Source organism: Plasmodium knowlesi, assembly GCF_000006355.2.
Source record: "Plasmodium knowlesi strain H genome assembly, chromosome: 9".
In the NCBI taxonomy this organism is placed as follows: domain Eukaryota; phylum Apicomplexa; class Aconoidasida; order Haemosporida; family Plasmodiidae; genus Plasmodium; species Plasmodium knowlesi.
In genome coordinates this window covers 573,231-591,726 of record NC_011910.2, presented here as the reverse complement: position 1 = coordinate 591,726, position 18,496 = coordinate 573,231, and the positions used below count along the sequence as shown (strand labels likewise).

Below are 18,496 nucleotides of genomic sequence, written 5' to 3'. Positions count from 1 at the left end.
CACCATCCAGTCTCCACCATCCAGTCTCCACCATCCAGTCTCCACCATCCAGTCTCCACCATCCAGTCTCCACCATCCAGTTTTCACCATGCAGTTCATACCATCCGGTTCATACCATCCAGTTCATACCATCCAGTTCCTACCATCAAGTCTCCACCATCCAGTCTCCACCATCCACTTCCCACCATCCACTTCCCACCATCCACTTCCCACCATCCACTTCCCACCATCCGGCTCCTACGATCCGTTTCATACCATCCACACACTATCATCTGGTTATTACCATCCGGTTAGTGTGTAGTATCCGGTTCATACCATCCAGTTACCACCATCCAGTCTGTACAATCCTTATTCCTCATTCCTTCCCCCTCCTTCATTCCTTCTCTTTCTCATTCACTTTCCTTCATTCCTTCCCCCTCCTTCATTCCTTCCCCCTCCTTCATTCCTTCCCCCTCCTTCATTTCTTCCCCTTCTCTTTCCTTCCCCCTCCTTCATTCCTTCCCTTTCCTTCTTCCCCTTTCCTTTTCCGTCTCCTTCCTTTTCCTTCCCTTTCCTTCATTCCTTCCCCCTCCTTCATTCCTTCCCCCTCCTTCATTCCTTCCTCTTTCCTTTCCTCCTCTTTCCTTTCCTCCTCTTTCCTTCCTTCCCCTTCCACCTCCTTCATTCCTCCCCATTCCTTCGCGCTCCTTTCCTTTTTCTTCATCCCCCCTCCGCTTTCCTTCTTTCCTTTCCCTTCTTTCCCTTTCCCTTCTCTTCTTATTCCCCTTTCCTTTCCTCCTTCCTCCTCTTTCTATTCCTTTCCTTCTCTTTCCCTTTCCTTTCCTTTCCTTCCTTCCCCTTTTCCTTTCCTTTCCTTTCCTTTCCTTTCCTTTCCTTTCCTTTCCTTTCCTTTCCTTTCCTTTCCTTTCCTTTCCTTTCCTTTCCTTTCCTTTCCTTTCCTTTCCTTTCCTTTCCTTTCCTTTCCTTTCCTTTCCTTTCCTTTCCTTTCCTTTCCTTTCCTTTCCTTTCCTTTCCTTTCCTTTCCTTTCCTTTCCTTTCCTTTCCTTCTTTCCCTTTCCTTCTTTCCCTTTCCTTCTTTCCCTTTCCTTCTTTCCCCTTCCCCTTTCTTCCTCTTCCTTCATTCATTCCTCTTTCATTCCCGTCTTATTCCTTTTCTTTTCTCTTTCCTTCATTCATTCCCTTTCCTTCTCATTCCCTTTCCCTTCTCATTCCCTTTCCCTTCTCATTCCCTTTCCTTCTCATTCCCTTTCCTTCGTTCCTTCTCTTTCTTTCCTTCCCCTTACTTCCTTTCCTTTCCTTCCCCCTCAACAAACTCATTCCTTCCCCCTTTTCCTTCCCTTCTCTTTCCTTTCCTTTCCTTTCCTTCTCATTTCCTTCCCCTTCTCTTTTCCTTTCCTTCTTCCCTTTCCCTTTCCATTCCTTCTCCTTCCCTTTCCTTTCCTTCCCTTTCCTTTCCTTCTCATTTCCTTCCCCTTCTCTTTTCCTTTCCTTCTTCCCTTTCCCTTTCCCTTTCCATTCCTTCTCCTTCCCTTTCCATTCCTTCTCCTTACTTCTTTCTCCTTACCTCCTTTTTCCTTCTGTCCCTTTCCCCCTTCCTTCATTCCTTCCCCTAAACCTTTCCTTTCCCCTTTCCCTTTCCCTTTCCCTTTCCCTTTCCCTTTCCCTTTCCCTTTCCCTTTCCCTTTCCCTTTCCCTTTCCCTTTCCCTTTCCCTTTCCCTTTCCCTTTCCCTTTCCCTTTCCCTTTCCCTTTCCCTTTCCCTTTCCCTTTCCCTTTCCCTTTCCCTTTCCCTTTCCCTTTCCCTTTCCCTTTCCTTTATTCCTTCTTATTCCTTCCACCTCCTTCTCTTTCCTTCCCTTCCTCTTTCCTTCCCTTCCTCTTTCCTTCCCTTCCTCTTTCCTTCCCTTCCTCTTTCCTTCCCTTCCTCTTTCCTTCCCTTCCTCTTTCCTTCCCTTCCTCTTTCCTTCCCTTCCTCTTTCCTTCCCTTCCTCTTTCCTTCCCTTCCTCTTTCCTTCCTTCCCCTTTCCTTCTCTTTCTATTCCTTGCCTTCTCTTTTCATTTCTTTCCTTCTCCTTTTCATTCCTTTTCTTTCTATTCCTTTTCCTTTTTTTTTCTTTCCTTTTCCTTCTTATTCATTTCCCTTTTCCATGTCTTTCCCTCCCGTCATTACATTCACTTTTCTTTCTTATTCCCTTCCTTTCATTCCCCTTCCTTCTTACTCTCTTTCCTTCTTACTCCCTTTCCTTCTTTCCCTTTCCTTGAAACAACCTTTTCCTCTTCCTCCTTGGACTCTTTCCTTAGAACAGAAACCTCTTCATTAGAGCATTCTTTCATTTAAACATTTTTCTCTTAGAACATTTTTTTTAGCACTTCTTTCTAATTAGAACATTCTTCTATTAACTTTTTTTCTTTTTAGAACATTCTTTCATTAACATTTTTTTATTAAGACTTACCTTCATTTTTCTTGATTTTCTCCCCTACTTTGTTCATTATGGTGTCTACGTTCGCAGTTCCACCATTACTCATAGATTCTTGCAATACGTTCTGTATGTCCTGGACTGTTATTATTTCCTTATCATTCATTAATTCGTCCATTATTGCTTTTCTATCATTGACTTTGCCTACGCCTAAGAATGATGTCATATGTTGTGCATTCTCCTTCCTCAGTTCTTGTACATGCGGCTGATCCCTTCTTGTGCGGCTACATACCTCGTCCCGCCACCCCCACACATACCCCACCCTCATAACTCCATCCTTCTTTCCCTTTCCCCTCTCTCCCTTAACCCAATCCTTGATTGCATTATGGAGAACTGTTCTGCCGAACTTTAAATCTTCGGTTTTAATGTCCCCACAGGCATCCAACTTTGCCCCCCTAGTTTGGTGTGTGCCCCCTAACTTCCTCTGCACTTCAGGTGATATGTGTTGTATGATTTCTTCCAAATGGCAGTGATCCCCGTACAGTTCGGACATCGCAAGCATGCCCACAATACAACGAGGATAAGCTTTAGCACCATCGAGGGTCGTAATAACGGGATCCTCATCCTCGTCAGTTCCTCTACCCATAATTCCCGTGTATCTCTTTGTTTCGACACCACTCATGAAATATCTTATTTCAGCAATTCCTTTGCATATATTCTTCAGATATTCCTTCCTTGCAACCACCGAACCCCCCCCAACCCGCACACGTTCATCTACGTCCCCACACAGACCAGATATTTCCGCTGACCCCGACTTCTCCAAGGAAGTCTTCAATTTGTTCCATTCCCCCTCCAAATTCTTCCTCATTGCATCCTATATAGGAAAAAAGGGGAGAAGTAAACATATACATATATATATACATATATACATATATATATATACATATATATATACGTATATATGTATTTACTTACTGTAATTCTACTCGCTGCCGCGGCGGTGGCACCCTGCGCTCCCTGTGCCGCCTTCACCTCCTGATCCAACCATGCCCTGAAAAGATCACTGCCTGCTGATGACGCCATGGTTGTGCATCTTCGTCGTCAACAGAAAAACTATATACTATATATTATATATAAAACTAAAATATATATATATATATATATATATTATACATTTATTATATATATATATTATATACATATATATATTATACATATATATATATAATATGTACAATTAAGAATTAAAAAAAAAACCATTACATACATATTCTTTCCTTCTCCTCCTCCTCTCCTCCTCCACCACTCCACGCCCACACTTTTTTTTTTTTTTTTTCTTTGCGCAAAAATATTCCTATATATCCTTTCAATTCGGCACATACATATATATATATATATATATATATATATATATATATATATTTTCTTCTTTTCCTTTTCTGTTCTTCTTTACTCTTGAACCTTCTTTCTTCTTTTCCCCCTTTAAGAAACCTTCTTTTTCTTCCCCCCCTTAAACCTTCTTTTTTTTTCCTTAAGAAAACTTCTTTTTCTTTCTTTACTCTCCCTCAAGAGACCTTCTTTTTCTTTCCTTACTCTCCCTTAAGAAACCTTCTTTTTCTTTCCTTACTCTCCCTTAAGAAAACTTCTTTTTCTTTCTTTACTCTCCCTCAAGAGACCTTCTTTTTCTTTCCTTACTCTCCCTTAAGAAACCTTCTTTTTCTTTCCTTACTCTCCCTTAAGAAAACTTCTTTTTCTTTCTTTACTCTCCCTCAAGAGACCTTCTTTTTCTTTCCTTACTCTCCCTTAAGAAACCTTCTTTTTCTTTCCTTACTCTCCCTTAAGAAAACTTCTTTTTCTTCCCCGTTAAGAAACCTTCTTTCTTTTCCCTCTTTAAGGGACCTTCTTTATCTTTCCCCCTTTAAGAAACCTTCTTTCTCTTACCTATAAACCTTCTTTCTCTTACCTATAAACCTTCTTTCTCCTCTAAGAAACCTTCTTTCTTTTTCCCCCTTTGAGAACCTTCTTTTCCTTTACCCCCCTTAAGGAACCTCCTTTTTCTTCCCCTAAGGTGGTTATGTACCAGGCCACAATATTGTTCTAAAAACCGAGGAAAAAGAACCTTCCTCCTTACTTTCCCTCCTTTAAGAAACCTTCTTTTTTCCTTCCCCCTCGGAAAACCTTCTTTCCTTCCCTCCTTTAAGAAACCTTCTTTTTCTTTTCCCCCCTTTAAGAAACCTTCTTTCTTCTTTTCCTTTACCCCTTAAGAAACCTTCTTTCTCTTCCCCGTTAAGAAACCTTCTTTCTTTTCCCTCCTTAAAAAAAACTTTCCTCCACCTTAAAACTTCTTTCCTTCCCCTCCTTTAAACCTTTTTCCTTTTTCTTCTTTTAAACACCTATAGAAAAAAAGAGAAGATTCTTTCTCCTCCCCTACAGGTCGCTAAAACAGCAGGCCACACTATTGTTCTAATAACCGAGGAAAAAGAACCTTCTTTTTCTTACCTCCCCTAAGAAACCTTCTTTCTTCTCACCCTTTAAAATTTCTTCTTCTTCTTCTTCCTCCTTCAAGAAACCTTCTTTTTCTTCCGTTAAGAAACTTTCTATTCCTTTCCCTTAAGAAACCTTCTTTTTCTTCCTCCCTTAAAACCTTCCTTCTTTAATCTTCTTTCCCTTTGAAAACCTTCTTCTTTTTCCCTCCCTCTAAAACACGTAAAAAAAAAAAAGAAAAGATTCTTTTTCTTCCCCAAAAAGGTGGCTAAAACACCAGGCCATATATTATTGTTCTAACCCTAAATCGAGGAAAAAGAACCTTCTTTTTCTTTTCCCCCTTAAGAAACCTTCTTTCTTCTTCCTCCTTTAAGAAACCTTCTTTTTCTTCCCTTAAACAAAATTTTAACCTTCTTTTTCTTCCCCCCCTGAAACTCTCTTTTTATTCCTCCTTTAAGAAACCTTCTTTTTCTTCCCCCTTTAAGAAACCTTCTTTCTTCTTTTCCCCCTTAAAACTCCTCCTTTCTTCTTTACTCCCCTATAGAACCTTCTTTTTCTTTCCTCCTTTAAGAAACCTTCTTTATCTTCCCTTAAGGTGATTAAACGTCAGGCCACACTATTGTTCTAAAAAAACGAGGAAAAAGAACCTTCTTTTTCTTCCCCCTTCGAAAACCTTCTTTCTTTTTCCTCCTTTGAGAAACCTTCTTTTTTCTTCCTCCCTCTAATGAACCTTCTTTCTCTTACCTTAAGAAACCTTCTTTTTCTTCACCCTTAAGAAACCTTCTTTTTCTTCCTCCCTTCTATAACCTTCCTTCTTTTTTCCTTCCCCCCCCTTAAACCCTCTTTTTCTTCCCCCCTTTAAGGAACCTTCTTTCTTCTTTTCCCTCCTTTAAGAAAGCTCCTTTTTCTTCCCCCCTTAAGGAACCTTCTTTTTCTTTTCCCCCCTTTAACAAACCTTCTTTCTCTTCACTCTGAAAACCTTTTTTCTTCTTTTCCCCCTTTAAACCTACTTTTCTTTTTCCTCCTTTGAAAACCTTCTTTTTTCTTCCTCCCTTAAACCTTCTTTTATTCCGTTTAAAACCTTCTTTCCTTCTTTTCCCCCTTTAAGGAACCTTCTTTATCCTTCCCCCCTTAATAAACCTTCTTTCTTCTTTTCTCCCTCTGAAAACCTTCTTCTTCTTCCTCGTTCAAAACCTTCTTTATCTTCCCCCCTCTAAGTCCTCCTTTTCTTCTGCTCTAAACCTTCTTTCTTCTTTTTCTTCCTCCTTTAAAACCTTCTTTCTTCTTTCCCTTCCCTTTGAAAACCTTCTTTCTTTTCTTCCCCTTAAAAATCTTCCTTCTTCTTTTTTAACAACCTTCTTTCTTCTTCCTCTTCCCTTTAAAACACGTAAAAAAAAAAAAAGAAAAGATTCTTTTTCTCCCCCCCTAAAGGTGACTAAAACACCAGGCCATATATTGTTGTTCTAAAAAAATCGAGGAAAAAGAAAACCTTCTTTTTCTTCCCTTTAAAACCTTCTTTTTCTTCCTCCTTTAAGAAACCTTCTTTCTTCTTTTCCCCCTTTAAAACCTTCTTCTTCCCTTTGAAAACCTTTTTTTTCTTCCCTCAGGGAGTTAAGTACCAGGCCATATGTTATTGTTCTAATAACCGAGGAAAAAGAACCTTCTTCTTCTTTTCCTCCTTTAAGAAACCTTCTTTTTCTTCCCCCCTTTAAGAAACCTTCTTTTTTTTCTCCTCCTTTGAAAACCTTCTTTCCTTACCTGTAAAACCCTGTTTGTTTTCCCCCTTTAAAATACCTATAGAAAAGAAGGAAAAGATTCTTTTTCTCCCCCTCTAAAGGTGGCTAAAAAACCAGGCCATATATTATTGTTCTAATAACCGAGGAAAGAAACTTCTTTTTCTTCCCTCCTTTGAAAACCTTCTTTCTTCTTTTCCTTCCCTCCTTAAAACACGCATAAAAAAAAAGAAAAGATTCTTTCTCTTCCTCTATAGGTGGCTAAACACCAGGCCACATTGTTATTCTAATAACCGAGGAAAAAACCTTCTTCTTCTTCCCCTTTAAACCTTCTTACTTCAGTTCCTTCGAGAAATCTTCTTTCCTTGTCCCTAAGAACCTTCTTTCCTTCCCCCCCCTTAGGGTGGCTAAAGTACCAGGCCACATTGTTGTTCTAATAACCTAGAAAAGAACCTTTCCTTCTTTTCTTCCCCTTTTAAACCTTCCTTTTCTTCCCTTTAAAATCCTTCTTTCCTTCCCTTTAAAATCCTTCTTTCCTTGTCCCTAAGAAACCTTCTTTCCTTGTCCCTAAGAAACCTTCTTTCCTTGTCCCTAAGAAACCTTCTTTCCTTGTCCCTAAGAACCTTCTTTCCTTACCCCTCCCTCTCCCCCCACTTTTAAAAAAATGAAAATTGTAAAAAAAATTACTTTAAATTGATACAAGTACAAAACATATATACTTATTTCTTTCGAACCTATTGAAAAAACGACAATAAATGTGAAATTTTCCCCTAATACACTATAATAATACATTTCCAGTAAGGCACTTCATTCACCCTTGGCCCATTTCCCTTGTCCCACTCCCCTGGCCCATTCCCTTGGCCCATCTCCCCCTTGGCCCATCTCCCCCTTGGCCCATCTCCCCCTTGGCCCATCTCCCCTTGGCCATTTCCCCCTTGGCCATCCACCATTGGCCATCCACCATTGGCCATCCACCATTGGCCATCCACCATTGGCCATCTCCCCTTGGCCATTTCCCCCTTGGCCCATATCCCTTGTCGATCTCCCCCTTGGCCCACTCCCCTTGGCCCATCCACCCTTGGCCCCACTCCCCCTGTCCGACTCCCCTTGTCCGACTCCCCCTGTCCGACTTCCCTTGTCACACTCCCCCTGTCCGACTTCCCTTGTCACACTCCCCCTGTCCCACTCCCCCTTGCCCCATCTCCTTGACCCTCACCAAGACCTACACCCTTGCCCCATCTCCCCCCCTTTGACCCTCACCAAGACCTACACCCTTGCCCCATCTCCCCCCCCCTTGACCATCACAAACACCTACACCCTTGCCCCATCTTCCTTGTCCGACCCTCACCAAGACCTACACACAGACCTACACATATATATATGCAAACTATTTGTACTCGTAACATCTACACCATAGCGTAGAGGAGTATGTACAATTAAAAAAAAAAAAAAGGAGTTTTTCCCAAAATTTAGGGTTTTAAGGGTTTTAAGGGTTTCGAGTTCTTAGGGTTTTCAGTGATTTCAAAGTTCTCCGGGTTTGCAGTTGAGGGGTTCATGATCCAGATTTTAGATTTTCATGGTTTACGGTTCAGATTCCGGATATAGGAAGAAGGTTTTCGGGTTGTCAGAATTCGGATTCTGGGTGTTAGAGTGTGGTTGCTGGGGTGTTGGAATGAAGGTTGTTTGGGGTGTCGGAATGAAGGTTGTCAGGGTATTGGAATGATATTGCGTGTATAGGATGAAGGTTGTAAGGGTGTTAGAATAAGTTGGTAAGGGTGTTAGAATAAGGTGGTAAGGGTGTTAGAATAAGGTGGTAAGGGTGTCAAAATTAAGATTCCGGGTTTAGGAAGAAGGTGTCAGGGTGTTAGAACTTAAATTCAGGGTTTAGGACAAAGGGGTCAGCGTGTAAGAACTTAGATTTCGGGTTTAGGAATCGGGTTGCCGGGGTGTAAGAACTTAGATTCCGGGTATAAGAAGAAAGTTGCAGGGTATTAGAATAAGGTGGTAGGGGTGTTAGAATAAGGTTGGGGGGGTGTCAGAATAAGGTGGTAAGGGTGTTAGAATAAAGTCGTACGGGGTGTTGGAATGAAGGTTGTAGGGTTGTAGGAATGAGGTTTCAGGCTATTGGAATAAGGTTTTAAGGGTATTGGAATAAGGTTTTAGGGTATATGAGTACGGTTTTAGGGTATAGGAGTAAGGATTTAGGGGTATTGGAATAAGGTTCCAGGGTATAGGAGTAAAGTTTCCAAGATATAGGAATAAGGTTTTAGGGTATAAGTGTAAGGTTTCAGGGTATAGGAATAAGGTTTTCGCGTATAGGAGTAAGGTTTTTAGGGTATGGGATTAAGGTTTTAAGGGTACAGGAGTAAGGTTTTAAAGGTACAGGAGTAAGGTTTTAAGGGTGTTAGAATAAGGTTCCTGGGTATAGAACTAACGTTCCTGGGTATAGGACTTAGGTTTCATGGTATAGAGGTCTAGTTTCGTGTTGGGGTGCTCAAATTCAGTTTAATAAAGGTCGATTTTCAGGTATTATGTTTAAGATTTTAGAATACGGGTGTCGCTCTGCGGGTTCAGGATTTCACATTCAGGGTGCACAGGATTCAGGGTACATATTCTATGTAAAATTTAGCATTTCTTAGGGTACATGTGTAAGATTTCGCATTTAGTTTGCGGGATTTATAATATTTTACGGTGATTGCGAGATTTAATGTTTTACGGTGCATGTGTAAGATTTCGCACTTAGGTTGCGGGATTTAATATTTTACGGTGTACATGTGTAGGATTTCGCATTTTTAGGTTGCGGGATTTATAATATTTTACGGTGTATATGTGTAAGATTTCGTATTTAGGTTGCGGGATTTAATATTTTACGGTGCATGTGTACGATTTTGCATTTAGGCTGCAGGATTTAATATTTTACGGTGTATATGTGTAAGATTTCGCATTTTTAGGTTGCAGGATTTAATATTTAACGTTGTCTCGGGATTTAATATTTTACGGTGTATATGTGTATGATTTCGTATTTTTAGGTTGCGAGATTTATAATATTTTACGGTGTATATGTGTATGATTTCGTATTTGTAGGTTGCGGGATTTAATATTTTACGGTGTATGTGTAAGATTTCGCATTTTTAGGTTGCGGGATTTATAATATTTTACGTTGTATATGTAAGATTTCGCATTTAGGTTGCGGGATTTATAATATTTTACGGTGTATATGTGTAAGATTTCGTATTTAGGTTGCGGGATATATTATTTTACGGTGTATATGTGTAAGATTTCGCATTTTTAGGTTGCGGGATTTATAATATTTTTACGGTGTGTATGTGTAAGATTTCGCATTTTTAGGTTGCGGGATTTATAATATTTTTACGGTGAATATGTGTAAGATTTCGCATTTAGTTTTGCGGGATTTATAATATTTTTACGGTGTACATGTGTAAGATTTCGCATTTTTAGGTTGCGGGATTTATAATATTTTACGGTGTACATGTGTATAAGACTTCGCGTTTTTAGGTTGCGGGATTTAATATTTTTACGGTGTGTATGTGTAAGATTTTGTACTTAGGTTTGCGGGATTTAATATTTTTACGGTGTGTATGTGTAAGATTTTGTACTTAGGTTTGCGGGATTTTATATTTTACGGTGTATATGTGTATGATTTCGTATTTTTAGGTTGCGAGATTTATAATATTTTACGGTGTATATGTGTATGATTTCGTATTTGTAGGTTGCGGGATTTAATATTTTACGGTGTATGTGTAAGATTTCGCATTTTTAGGTTGCGGGATTTATAATATTTTACGTTGTATATGTAAGATTTCGCATTTAGGTTGCGGGATTTATAATATTTTACGGTGTATATGTGTAAGATTTCGTATTTAGGTTGCGGGATATATTATTTTACGGTGTATATGTGTAAGATTTCGCATTTTTAGGTTGCGGGATTTATAATATTTTTACGGTGTGTATGTGTAAGATTTCGCATTTTTAGGTTGCGGGATTTATAATATTTTTACGGTGAATATGTGTAAGATTTCGCATTTAGTTTTGCGGGATTTATAATATTTTTACGGTGTACATGTGTAAGATTTCGCATTTTTAGGTTGCGGGATTTATAATATTTTACGGTGTACATGTGTATAAGACTTCGCGTTTTTAGGTTGCGGGATTTAATATTTTTACGGTGTGTATGTGTAAGATTTTGTACTTAGGTTTGCGGGATTTAATATTTTTACGGTGTGTATGTGTAAGATTTTGTACTTAGGTTTGCGGGATTTTATATTTTACGGTGTATATGTGTATGATTTCGTATTTTTAGGTTGCGAGATTTATAATATTTTACGGTGTATATGTGTATGATTTCGTATTTGTAGGTTGCGGGATTTAATATTTTACGGTGTATGTGTAAGATTTCGCATTTTTAGGTTGCGGGATTTATAATATTTTACGTTGTATATGTAAGATTTCGCATTTAGGTTGCGGGATTTATAATATTTTACGGTGTATATGTGTAAGATTTCGCATTTAGTTTTGCGGGATTTATAATATTTTTACGGTGTACATGTGTAAGATTTCGCATTTTTAGGTTGCGGGATTTATAATATTTTACGGTGTACATGTGTATAAGACTTCGCGTTTTTAGGTTGCGGGATTTAATATTTTTACGGTGTATATGTGTAGGATTTTGTACTTAGGTTTGCGGGATTTTATATTTTACGGTGTATATGTGTATGATTTCGTATTTTTAGGTTGCGAGATTTATAATATTTTACGGTGTATATGTGTATGATTTCGTATTTGTAGGTTGCGGGATTTAATATTTTACGGTGTATGTGTAAGATTTCGCATTTTTAGGTTGCGGGATTTATAATATTTTACGTTGTATATGTAAGATTTCGCATTTAGGTTGCGGGATTTATAATATTTTACGGTGTATATGTGTAAGATTTCGTATTTAGGTTGCGGGATATATTATTTTACGGTGTATATGTGTAAGATTTCGCATTTTTAGGTTGCGGGATTTATAATATTTTTACGGTGTGTATGTGTAAGATTTCGCATTTTTAGGTTGCGGGATTTATAATATTTTTACGGTGAATATGTGTAAGATTTCGCATTTTTAGGGTTGTATGTATCATTTCGGGTTCCACGAACAGAAATATGGCCTGCTATTATGTTCCATAGGGAAATATTCTTTTTTTTTTTTTCGTTTTTGCCAAAAAAGAAAGAAGGAATTAAAAAAAAAAAAAAGAGGAAAAAGAAGGAAAAAAAAATGAGGTTCAAAGGGAGAAAACAAAGAAAAAGAAGGAAAGTTAGATTTGTGTGTTTATTCGCACTTGTTTACTAATATAGGAACAATGGATAAAAGGTGAAAAAAAAAAAGGGAAAAATTAAATTGAACTAAATCATAGTATTCAACGGAGACGAAAGGAAAAGTTAAAAAAATAATAACGGTGTGTATGTAAATAACAAATGCCATGGCGATGGGGAAAATGCAGGAGACCACGTGAGGGGTTGCGTTATCCTATGGTTATGTACACTAATGAGCATTTACAATAAACATGTTTCCTGAAGGGTAGACTACTGTGTTCTTCCTTCTATTTTCCGCATGCGTACGTGCGCGATGAGAGTGAATCACGCCTTACCCCTCTTCGTAAAGGATCATTGCAGTGTAAGAGAATAGAACAGTCAAGTCTGCACCTCACAGGTAAAGGATTCTCGGAACGCACTATTCGTTAGCTGCCTTAAAAAAAAGGAAAATACATAGGTACGTGTGGGAGGGGGGGCAAATCAGAAAAAAAAAAAAGAAAAATAAATAAATGAATATATGAGAAATTAAAAAAAGTAAAAAAAAAAAAAAAATAGTAAAATAACAAAAAGTATCTCCTCACTAAAGGGGGCGTCACAGAAGAACAATACAGAGGGGGGAAAAAAAAATTGTCCCACTTCGTTCCCCCCGAAAATCGGAACTGCCACAAAGTAGTCACAAGAAGCAGTACGCACGTGTGCAGTACTTCTCCTGGATGCATGGCTTCACCATTTAAAATAAATGCGCGATCACATCCGAGTTCGCATGATTCAACATGGACCCTTCATCATATGATGACCCCCCCCCACCGCGATAATGATCCCCACAAAAGGTGGGATATGACGTGGCTTAAAATATAGCATAGCTAGGAATTCGCCTTCGCCATCCCCTCCCCCCTTCATGTACATGAAAAAGGTGGAGAAGCACTTGGCCCAGTGCGGCCATGCGGCTCGGGGCTTCTCCAGATATTCCCATAAGCAACCCATTCAGGAGAAAAGAAAGAGACCATCCCTTTTTGGCACTATGCGGGGTATTCACTTTCGTGATATGTTCCCCAAATGGAACACTATAACGATGGAATATGCTCGAAAGAAAGAAAAGAACGTAGAGAAAATGGTAAAAAGAACTTTTGAAGAATTGCGTATCAAGTATGAGGAGGTAAGAATGAAATATCAGGACACCTTATCCATTTGGAAAGACGAAAAAACGAAAATTAGAAAAAGAGTTGTCCCATACTTCTTGAAGGGGATGTTCATGAGAAATGTAGCTTCTGATGGACGATACGTAAAAACTGTCCTACATAAAATTTCCTTTGAAGGAAAATTATTCTTACAAAACTTGAAGCATGTCTGTCGAAGCGCAAATATACCATATTACAGAAATGTCATTCATCACCACTATAGGAAAGCACCTGTGACGTACACATTGATGTCATTGCACCTTTTGGTTTTTCTTCTTTGGATGAGTGCAAAACCTGGGGATTCTTACAACTATGTTTCGATGCCCGGAGGTTTTTACTATCCCAGTTCAAATGTCTATTCCCCCTTCGGGGTTAACAATGCGTCGTCCCGTTCTTCTTCCTCCTTTGGGTTGTTCAACTTCCTAACCACTGAATTTATGTATAACCACTTCTGTTGTGGAGCCCAACAGCTCAGGGAGAGGAAATTATACACACTCATAACCAACCTCATCAGTCACAACACTGTGCAGTCTCTTCTACTGAACACCATTTCATTGTTCTACATTGGGAGGTCTTTCGAGATGATTATTAATTCGAGGAATTTCTTTCTAACATATTTTATCAGTGGGATGATATCATCGTATATACAGATTTGTTACCATAAAAATGGGCGCTCCTCTTCCTATGGGAATGTTTATGTCCTGGGGGCCAGCGGTAGCATCAGCTCCATCCTTACGACGTACACCCTCATGTTTCCCAAGAACAATATTTACCTTTATGGGGTTCTAGCACTTCCCCTGGTAGGTTCTGGCGTAGCCAAACCAGTGCTACCGTGCCTTAACTGATTTTGCTTCCCATTTCCTCTTTTCCTTTTTCTTCCTCCTTTCCTACACATTCTTGGCCCTTTTTTTTTTTTTTTTTCGCCGCAGGCCCTATTCACGTCCCTGTACTGTGCAAACGAGGTCTACTGCGTACTGACGGACAAGAAGGACAACACAGGTTTGGCTTCACATCGGGGAATGTGTGCGCATTATACATTGCATCCATGTCATTGTTCATTCTCACCTTCATTCCTTCTCTTCCTCCCTACAGGTCATATGGCACACCTCACGGGGATGTTCCTGGGAATGCTTTACTATTATTTTTACGTTAAGGGGAGAGTAGTCATGTAACCACGTGGTGATGTGCAGGTGATACAACGTGCAGCGCGTCTCAGAAAGAAAAACAAGCATAGAAGATAGCCGTTCCCGGTCTTCGCCTTCGCCCATGTGTTGCGCCAAGTGTACATATAACACAAGTGGTCTTATGCTGGGTTTTTGCCTGGAGTATACCTACTCGAACCACACGCATATCTCACCCACATGGGGAGTTTCTCTTCCCCTCTAATAGATTACTGTTGGTATCCCAAAACGGAGAGGGGAGACACAAAGTATATGTTTCCTGGAAGGGGGGAAACAAGTTCTCCTCCTCCACCCCTGCCCCCTTTGGGAAATTTTTTTCCTTTTTTTTTTTTTTTCTTTTTCCTTCTTCTTCATAGGAGGAGATCTTGTTTCCCCCACTTCGTCCTATTCATATAACGTCATGTGGGGTTGCCCATTTTTTTTCTTTTCATTTTTTTTCATTTTTTTTCATTTTTTTTCATTTTTTTTCATTTTTTTTCTTTGTATGCCCCGCATTTGGGACTTGACAAACAGGGTTTAGCCCCTTTCATCAATGTGTTCCTAAAGGATTCATCTGCAAAACGAAATTATGCAAAAGGAGGAGTTTTTCTTCTTTGGAAGAGCAGCCCCGTTGGAAAAGCACCTCTTATTTTACTGTATATTTTGTTGTATCTTTTTTCTGTTTACTTATTTTATTTATTTTTTCTTTTTTGGCACGTTATGAAAAAGGAAAAAAAAAAATAAATAAACAGAAAAAAAAAGTGGCACACCTAGCACATATATTTTGTTATCGTACCCCCAAATGTATGGGCCACCTGAAAAGTGAACCGCCATTCACAGCATTTGCCCCTTCAGCGGTTTGTGGCTTGAACAAGGCCTTCTAAAAATTGGGAAAATTAAGGAAGCGAACATATGTGTGCCCCTTAAAAAAAGTAAAAAAAAAAATATATATATATGTGTAGTTTAATGCAAGAGGTTGAACTTCTTTCTATTTTTCTTTTTTTGTAAATCGGGAAAATTAATTTCAGTGAAATTTTACTGAATCCTAAGTAATCACTATAAAGTTCGTCAGGCAGTAAGCTAATCATATCATTATATAAAGGAAAAGTAAAAACTACCCTCGTCCAAAATGAACAAACTGGTGAGTCAAAAAGAAGAGTAGAAATGAGTAAAGAGTGAGTACTAATTTGTACCTACTTGTGTTTACTTCAAAATGCATTTTTATTTTCCTCTCTTAGTTCACGATCGTTTTGGCCATATTTGTTTTACTCCAAAGGAGTTGCATTAAGGCGGAGAACCATGAAATCACTCACAAGGTAAGAACAGGAGTGTGTGCATGTGGGAGAACAGTGGCACGCATCCTTCCAATGGCGTTATGCCTTATCGTCTGGTTATACTTCATTAGGGGACATGGTACTGTGGGAACACAACAGTCCCTTTGGGCATCCTCGCCTTTTCTCGACGCGTCCCCCTATATTTTTGTCATACACTCCACATTTGCATGAACCGTTCATATATTTTTTTTCTTTAACAACTGTACCATTTAGCCTATCTGCATACAATTTTCAGCTAGCTATTCCGCTTTTACCCAATTTGTTCATATTTTTTTTTTTTTTTTTTTTTTTTTTTTTTTCCTTGCAGACATATTTCGACATAAGCATAAATAACAAGCCAATCGGGAGAATAACATTCGGGCTGTACGGAAAAGTAGCTCCCAAAACCGTGGAAAATTTCGTCAGCATATGCAAAGGAACAGTAGTGAATGGTAAAATGTTAAACTACACGAATTCAATTTTTCATCGCATAATTCCAAATTTTATGGCACAAGGTGGTGACATAACACACTTCAACGGAATGGGTGGTATGAGCATTTATGGAGAGAAATTCCAGGACGAGAATTTCATATTAAAGCATACGAAGCGGGGAATGCTTTCCATGGCGAATGCAGGGAAAAATACCAATGGAAGTCAGTTTTTTATTTTATTTACTCCCACCCCTTGGCTAGACGGAAGACACGTTGTCTTTGGGGAAGTAATTGATGGATTAGACAAATTGGTCCAGATTGAAGCGGTGGGCACAGATTCGGGGGCTCCCGTAAAACGTGTCCTAGTAACAAAATCTGGTGTGTTGTGAGATACACCGTGCATACATAACGTTTAGCGACTTTTGCCTGTGTGCGATTTTTACGTGTAAGCTGTGGCGCTATAGCCGCTTTATGGATTATTCCCCCCTTTTCTTTCCTTTTTTTTTTTTCTTTTAAATATAACTTTAAAAGGATACATAAAAAAAACGAAAGGGGGAAGGAAAAACAATGAGAAGAAGTTAATGATGCTATTTAAGTATATAAAAAGGGAAAAAGACGAATGAAAAAAAATAATTACAAACGGTAGTATGCGTACGCTGTTGTGCTGCAGGGACTTCATGCGAAGTGGGAGCAGAAGGGAGGATGTTATTATCGTGTTCCCTTAAGCGCCTTCATATATTATCCCCATGCCCATATGCCTAGGTCCTTTTTTCCTTGTTCAAAAAGATGGGGAAAGGAATTCAGCGTGCGCACGGGAAAACGAAATGGACGTTATTCCAAAGTATGGTATCCACCGGATACACAATATTTTCTAACTAGTGCAATTCTGAGGTGGTTTCTTCCTCTCCTAGGACGAAGGAGCCAGATGGTCAATGTAATACCTTCAGTCGGTCACTATTTGCCCTTCTTAACCCTCTCTATGGCTAATTTCTTTGCCGTTTCGAACCCATGGTACTCGGCTGAAAAGGACCTGCACACAGGAAAGTTCCTCTGTCGGTAGAATGCAACCCAGCAGTTTGTTACGACATCGTAATGGACCCCTGCGCGTGGGGAGGAGTGGACGTAAATGAGTAAGCATAAGGGGAATAAAGAACATGCGTAGTTCAAAGCTCATGGTCATTGGAAGGCCCCTTAAACGATAAAGAGGAGCTGCGCTTACCTTCCACGCCAGATTCGTAATGGGGCCTGACATTAATGCGGTTGTTTTCCTAAACGGGGTAAATAAAATAAATGCGCACATGGAGGAGTGTTTGGGAAATCGTGGAGGAAGAAAAAAAAAAGGTGTCCAATTAATGACCTCACGTATGTAAAACAATTAACAATGCGGGGGTAATGTAAGAAATAAGAAAAAAATATCTTTCCATTTTTTACCTTTAAATGTTCGAAAAATTTGATAGCTTCCCTCTTGGCTGATTCTATCCCGTACTTCTTAATGGGGAAGGGCTTAGCATTCAGTTTGTTATTTTCAAACCAGAACACTTCCCACTGCTCATTGAGTTCTTCGTACTTTATATTTTCATTGACTGAATCGAAGTAGTCTTTCCTGATGGTAACTTCTTTCGCACGACTAAGGTGCACGGGGTGGAACCTAAATTGGGGGAAGCATACAGGGTGAGCGATGATGGACTTGTGTACTCATGGATGGTCCGCACCCTACCATTTCTTAATAAGGTGCCAGTCCCAGCAGAAATGTGTGCTTCTGCCGGTATTTTTTTCCACCCTTTACATAGGGGTCGAACCTGTTCTCTGGATCAGAGCGAAACTTGTTTCCTATTCCCCACTTAAAAACATATTGCATAAAGTTGGCCTGTTCATTTGCTTGGGGTGTCACCGTACTACCAGGGGTCGCGTCGTTTGCCCCCGATTTACGGAGGAGTGAATTTTTACCAGTTTGCGTGAGGCACAGTGAACTCTTCCTATCTCTACATAGAGGGCTTACATGCAAGCATTTCTTTAGCCGCAGGTGAGGGATTCTCCGCAGTAGCGGAGTGTTTCCCACTTTCCATACATTTAAGCGCGCGGTCCATAGGTGTGTGTATGGATTCATATCTTCGTATACATGTGTTTATGCGCGCACAGGGGGGGAGTTATCCCAGGGAGAGAAATGAATGCGTTGCCCTATCTACTGTTTGCCACGAACCCCATTGGTGATGCAGAAGAGGGGAGTACACTTCTCTGAGGTGTTGGGCTAAAATTTTAATAAGCGCAGTGAAAGGGAAAAAAGAAAGAAATTACATTCCATTGCTTATCTTGCTAAGATGCCCCTTCGAATTGTTCAAAAAAAAAAAAAAAAAAAAAAAAAAGAAGCAACTTCATGTAGTGTAAATTTTTTCTTCAACACGCAATAGTGAAGTAATAATCTCAGAACGGCTAGTTCAATTTTTCTTCTTGAACAATTCGAAGGGGCA

At 39.4% G+C, this 18,496-nt stretch overlaps 4 protein-coding genes across 4 annotated transcripts in view; 2 read left to right on the top strand and 2 right to left on the bottom strand.

Annotated features, from left to right (window-relative positions):
- Window positions 1–3,499, bottom strand: part of PKNH_0913400 (SICAvar, type I) — a gene marked incomplete at both ends in the record, with an annotated part of 24,701 nt that extends 21,202 nt beyond the window's left edge. Inside the window, 2 exons of the mRNA XM_039114044.1 lie at window positions 2,453–3,290; window positions 3,392–3,499. Of these exons, the coding sequence (XP_038969673.1) occupies window positions 2,453–3,290; window positions 3,392–3,499 (946 nt within the window). The remainder of the gene's footprint in view (window positions 1–2,452; window positions 3,291–3,391) is intronic.
- Window positions 3,500–12,850: 9,351 nt separating this feature from the next.
- Window positions 12,851–14,296, top strand: PKNH_0913300 (rhomboid protease ROM9, putative; the record flags this gene model as incomplete). Its single annotated transcript, XM_002259120.2, has 3 exons — window positions 12,851–13,924; window positions 14,054–14,123; window positions 14,217–14,296. The coding sequence occupies 3 exons, from the start codon at window positions 12,851–12,853 to the stop codon at window positions 14,294–14,296; spliced, it is 1,224 nt and encodes a 407-aa protein (XP_002259156.2).
- A 1,117-nt stretch (window positions 14,297–15,413) lies between these two features.
- Window positions 15,414–16,417, top strand: PKNH_0913200 (peptidylprolyl isomerase precursor, putative; the record flags this gene model as incomplete). The annotated part of the gene is made up of 3 exons (XM_002259119.1): window positions 15,414–15,425; window positions 15,523–15,600; window positions 15,926–16,417. The coding sequence occupies 3 exons, from the start codon at window positions 15,414–15,416 to the stop codon at window positions 16,415–16,417; spliced, it is 582 nt and encodes a 193-aa protein (XP_002259155.1).
- Window positions 16,418–16,982: 565 nt separating this feature from the next.
- Window positions 16,983–18,135, bottom strand: PKNH_0913100 (AP2 domain transcription factor, putative; the record flags this gene model as incomplete). Its single annotated transcript, XM_002259118.1, has 4 exons — window positions 16,983–17,128; window positions 17,248–17,296; window positions 17,460–17,676; window positions 17,828–18,135. The coding sequence occupies 4 exons, from the start codon at window positions 18,133–18,135 to the stop codon at window positions 16,983–16,985; spliced, it is 720 nt and encodes a 239-aa protein (XP_002259154.1).
- Between the last annotated feature and the right edge of the window lie 361 nt (window positions 18,136–18,496).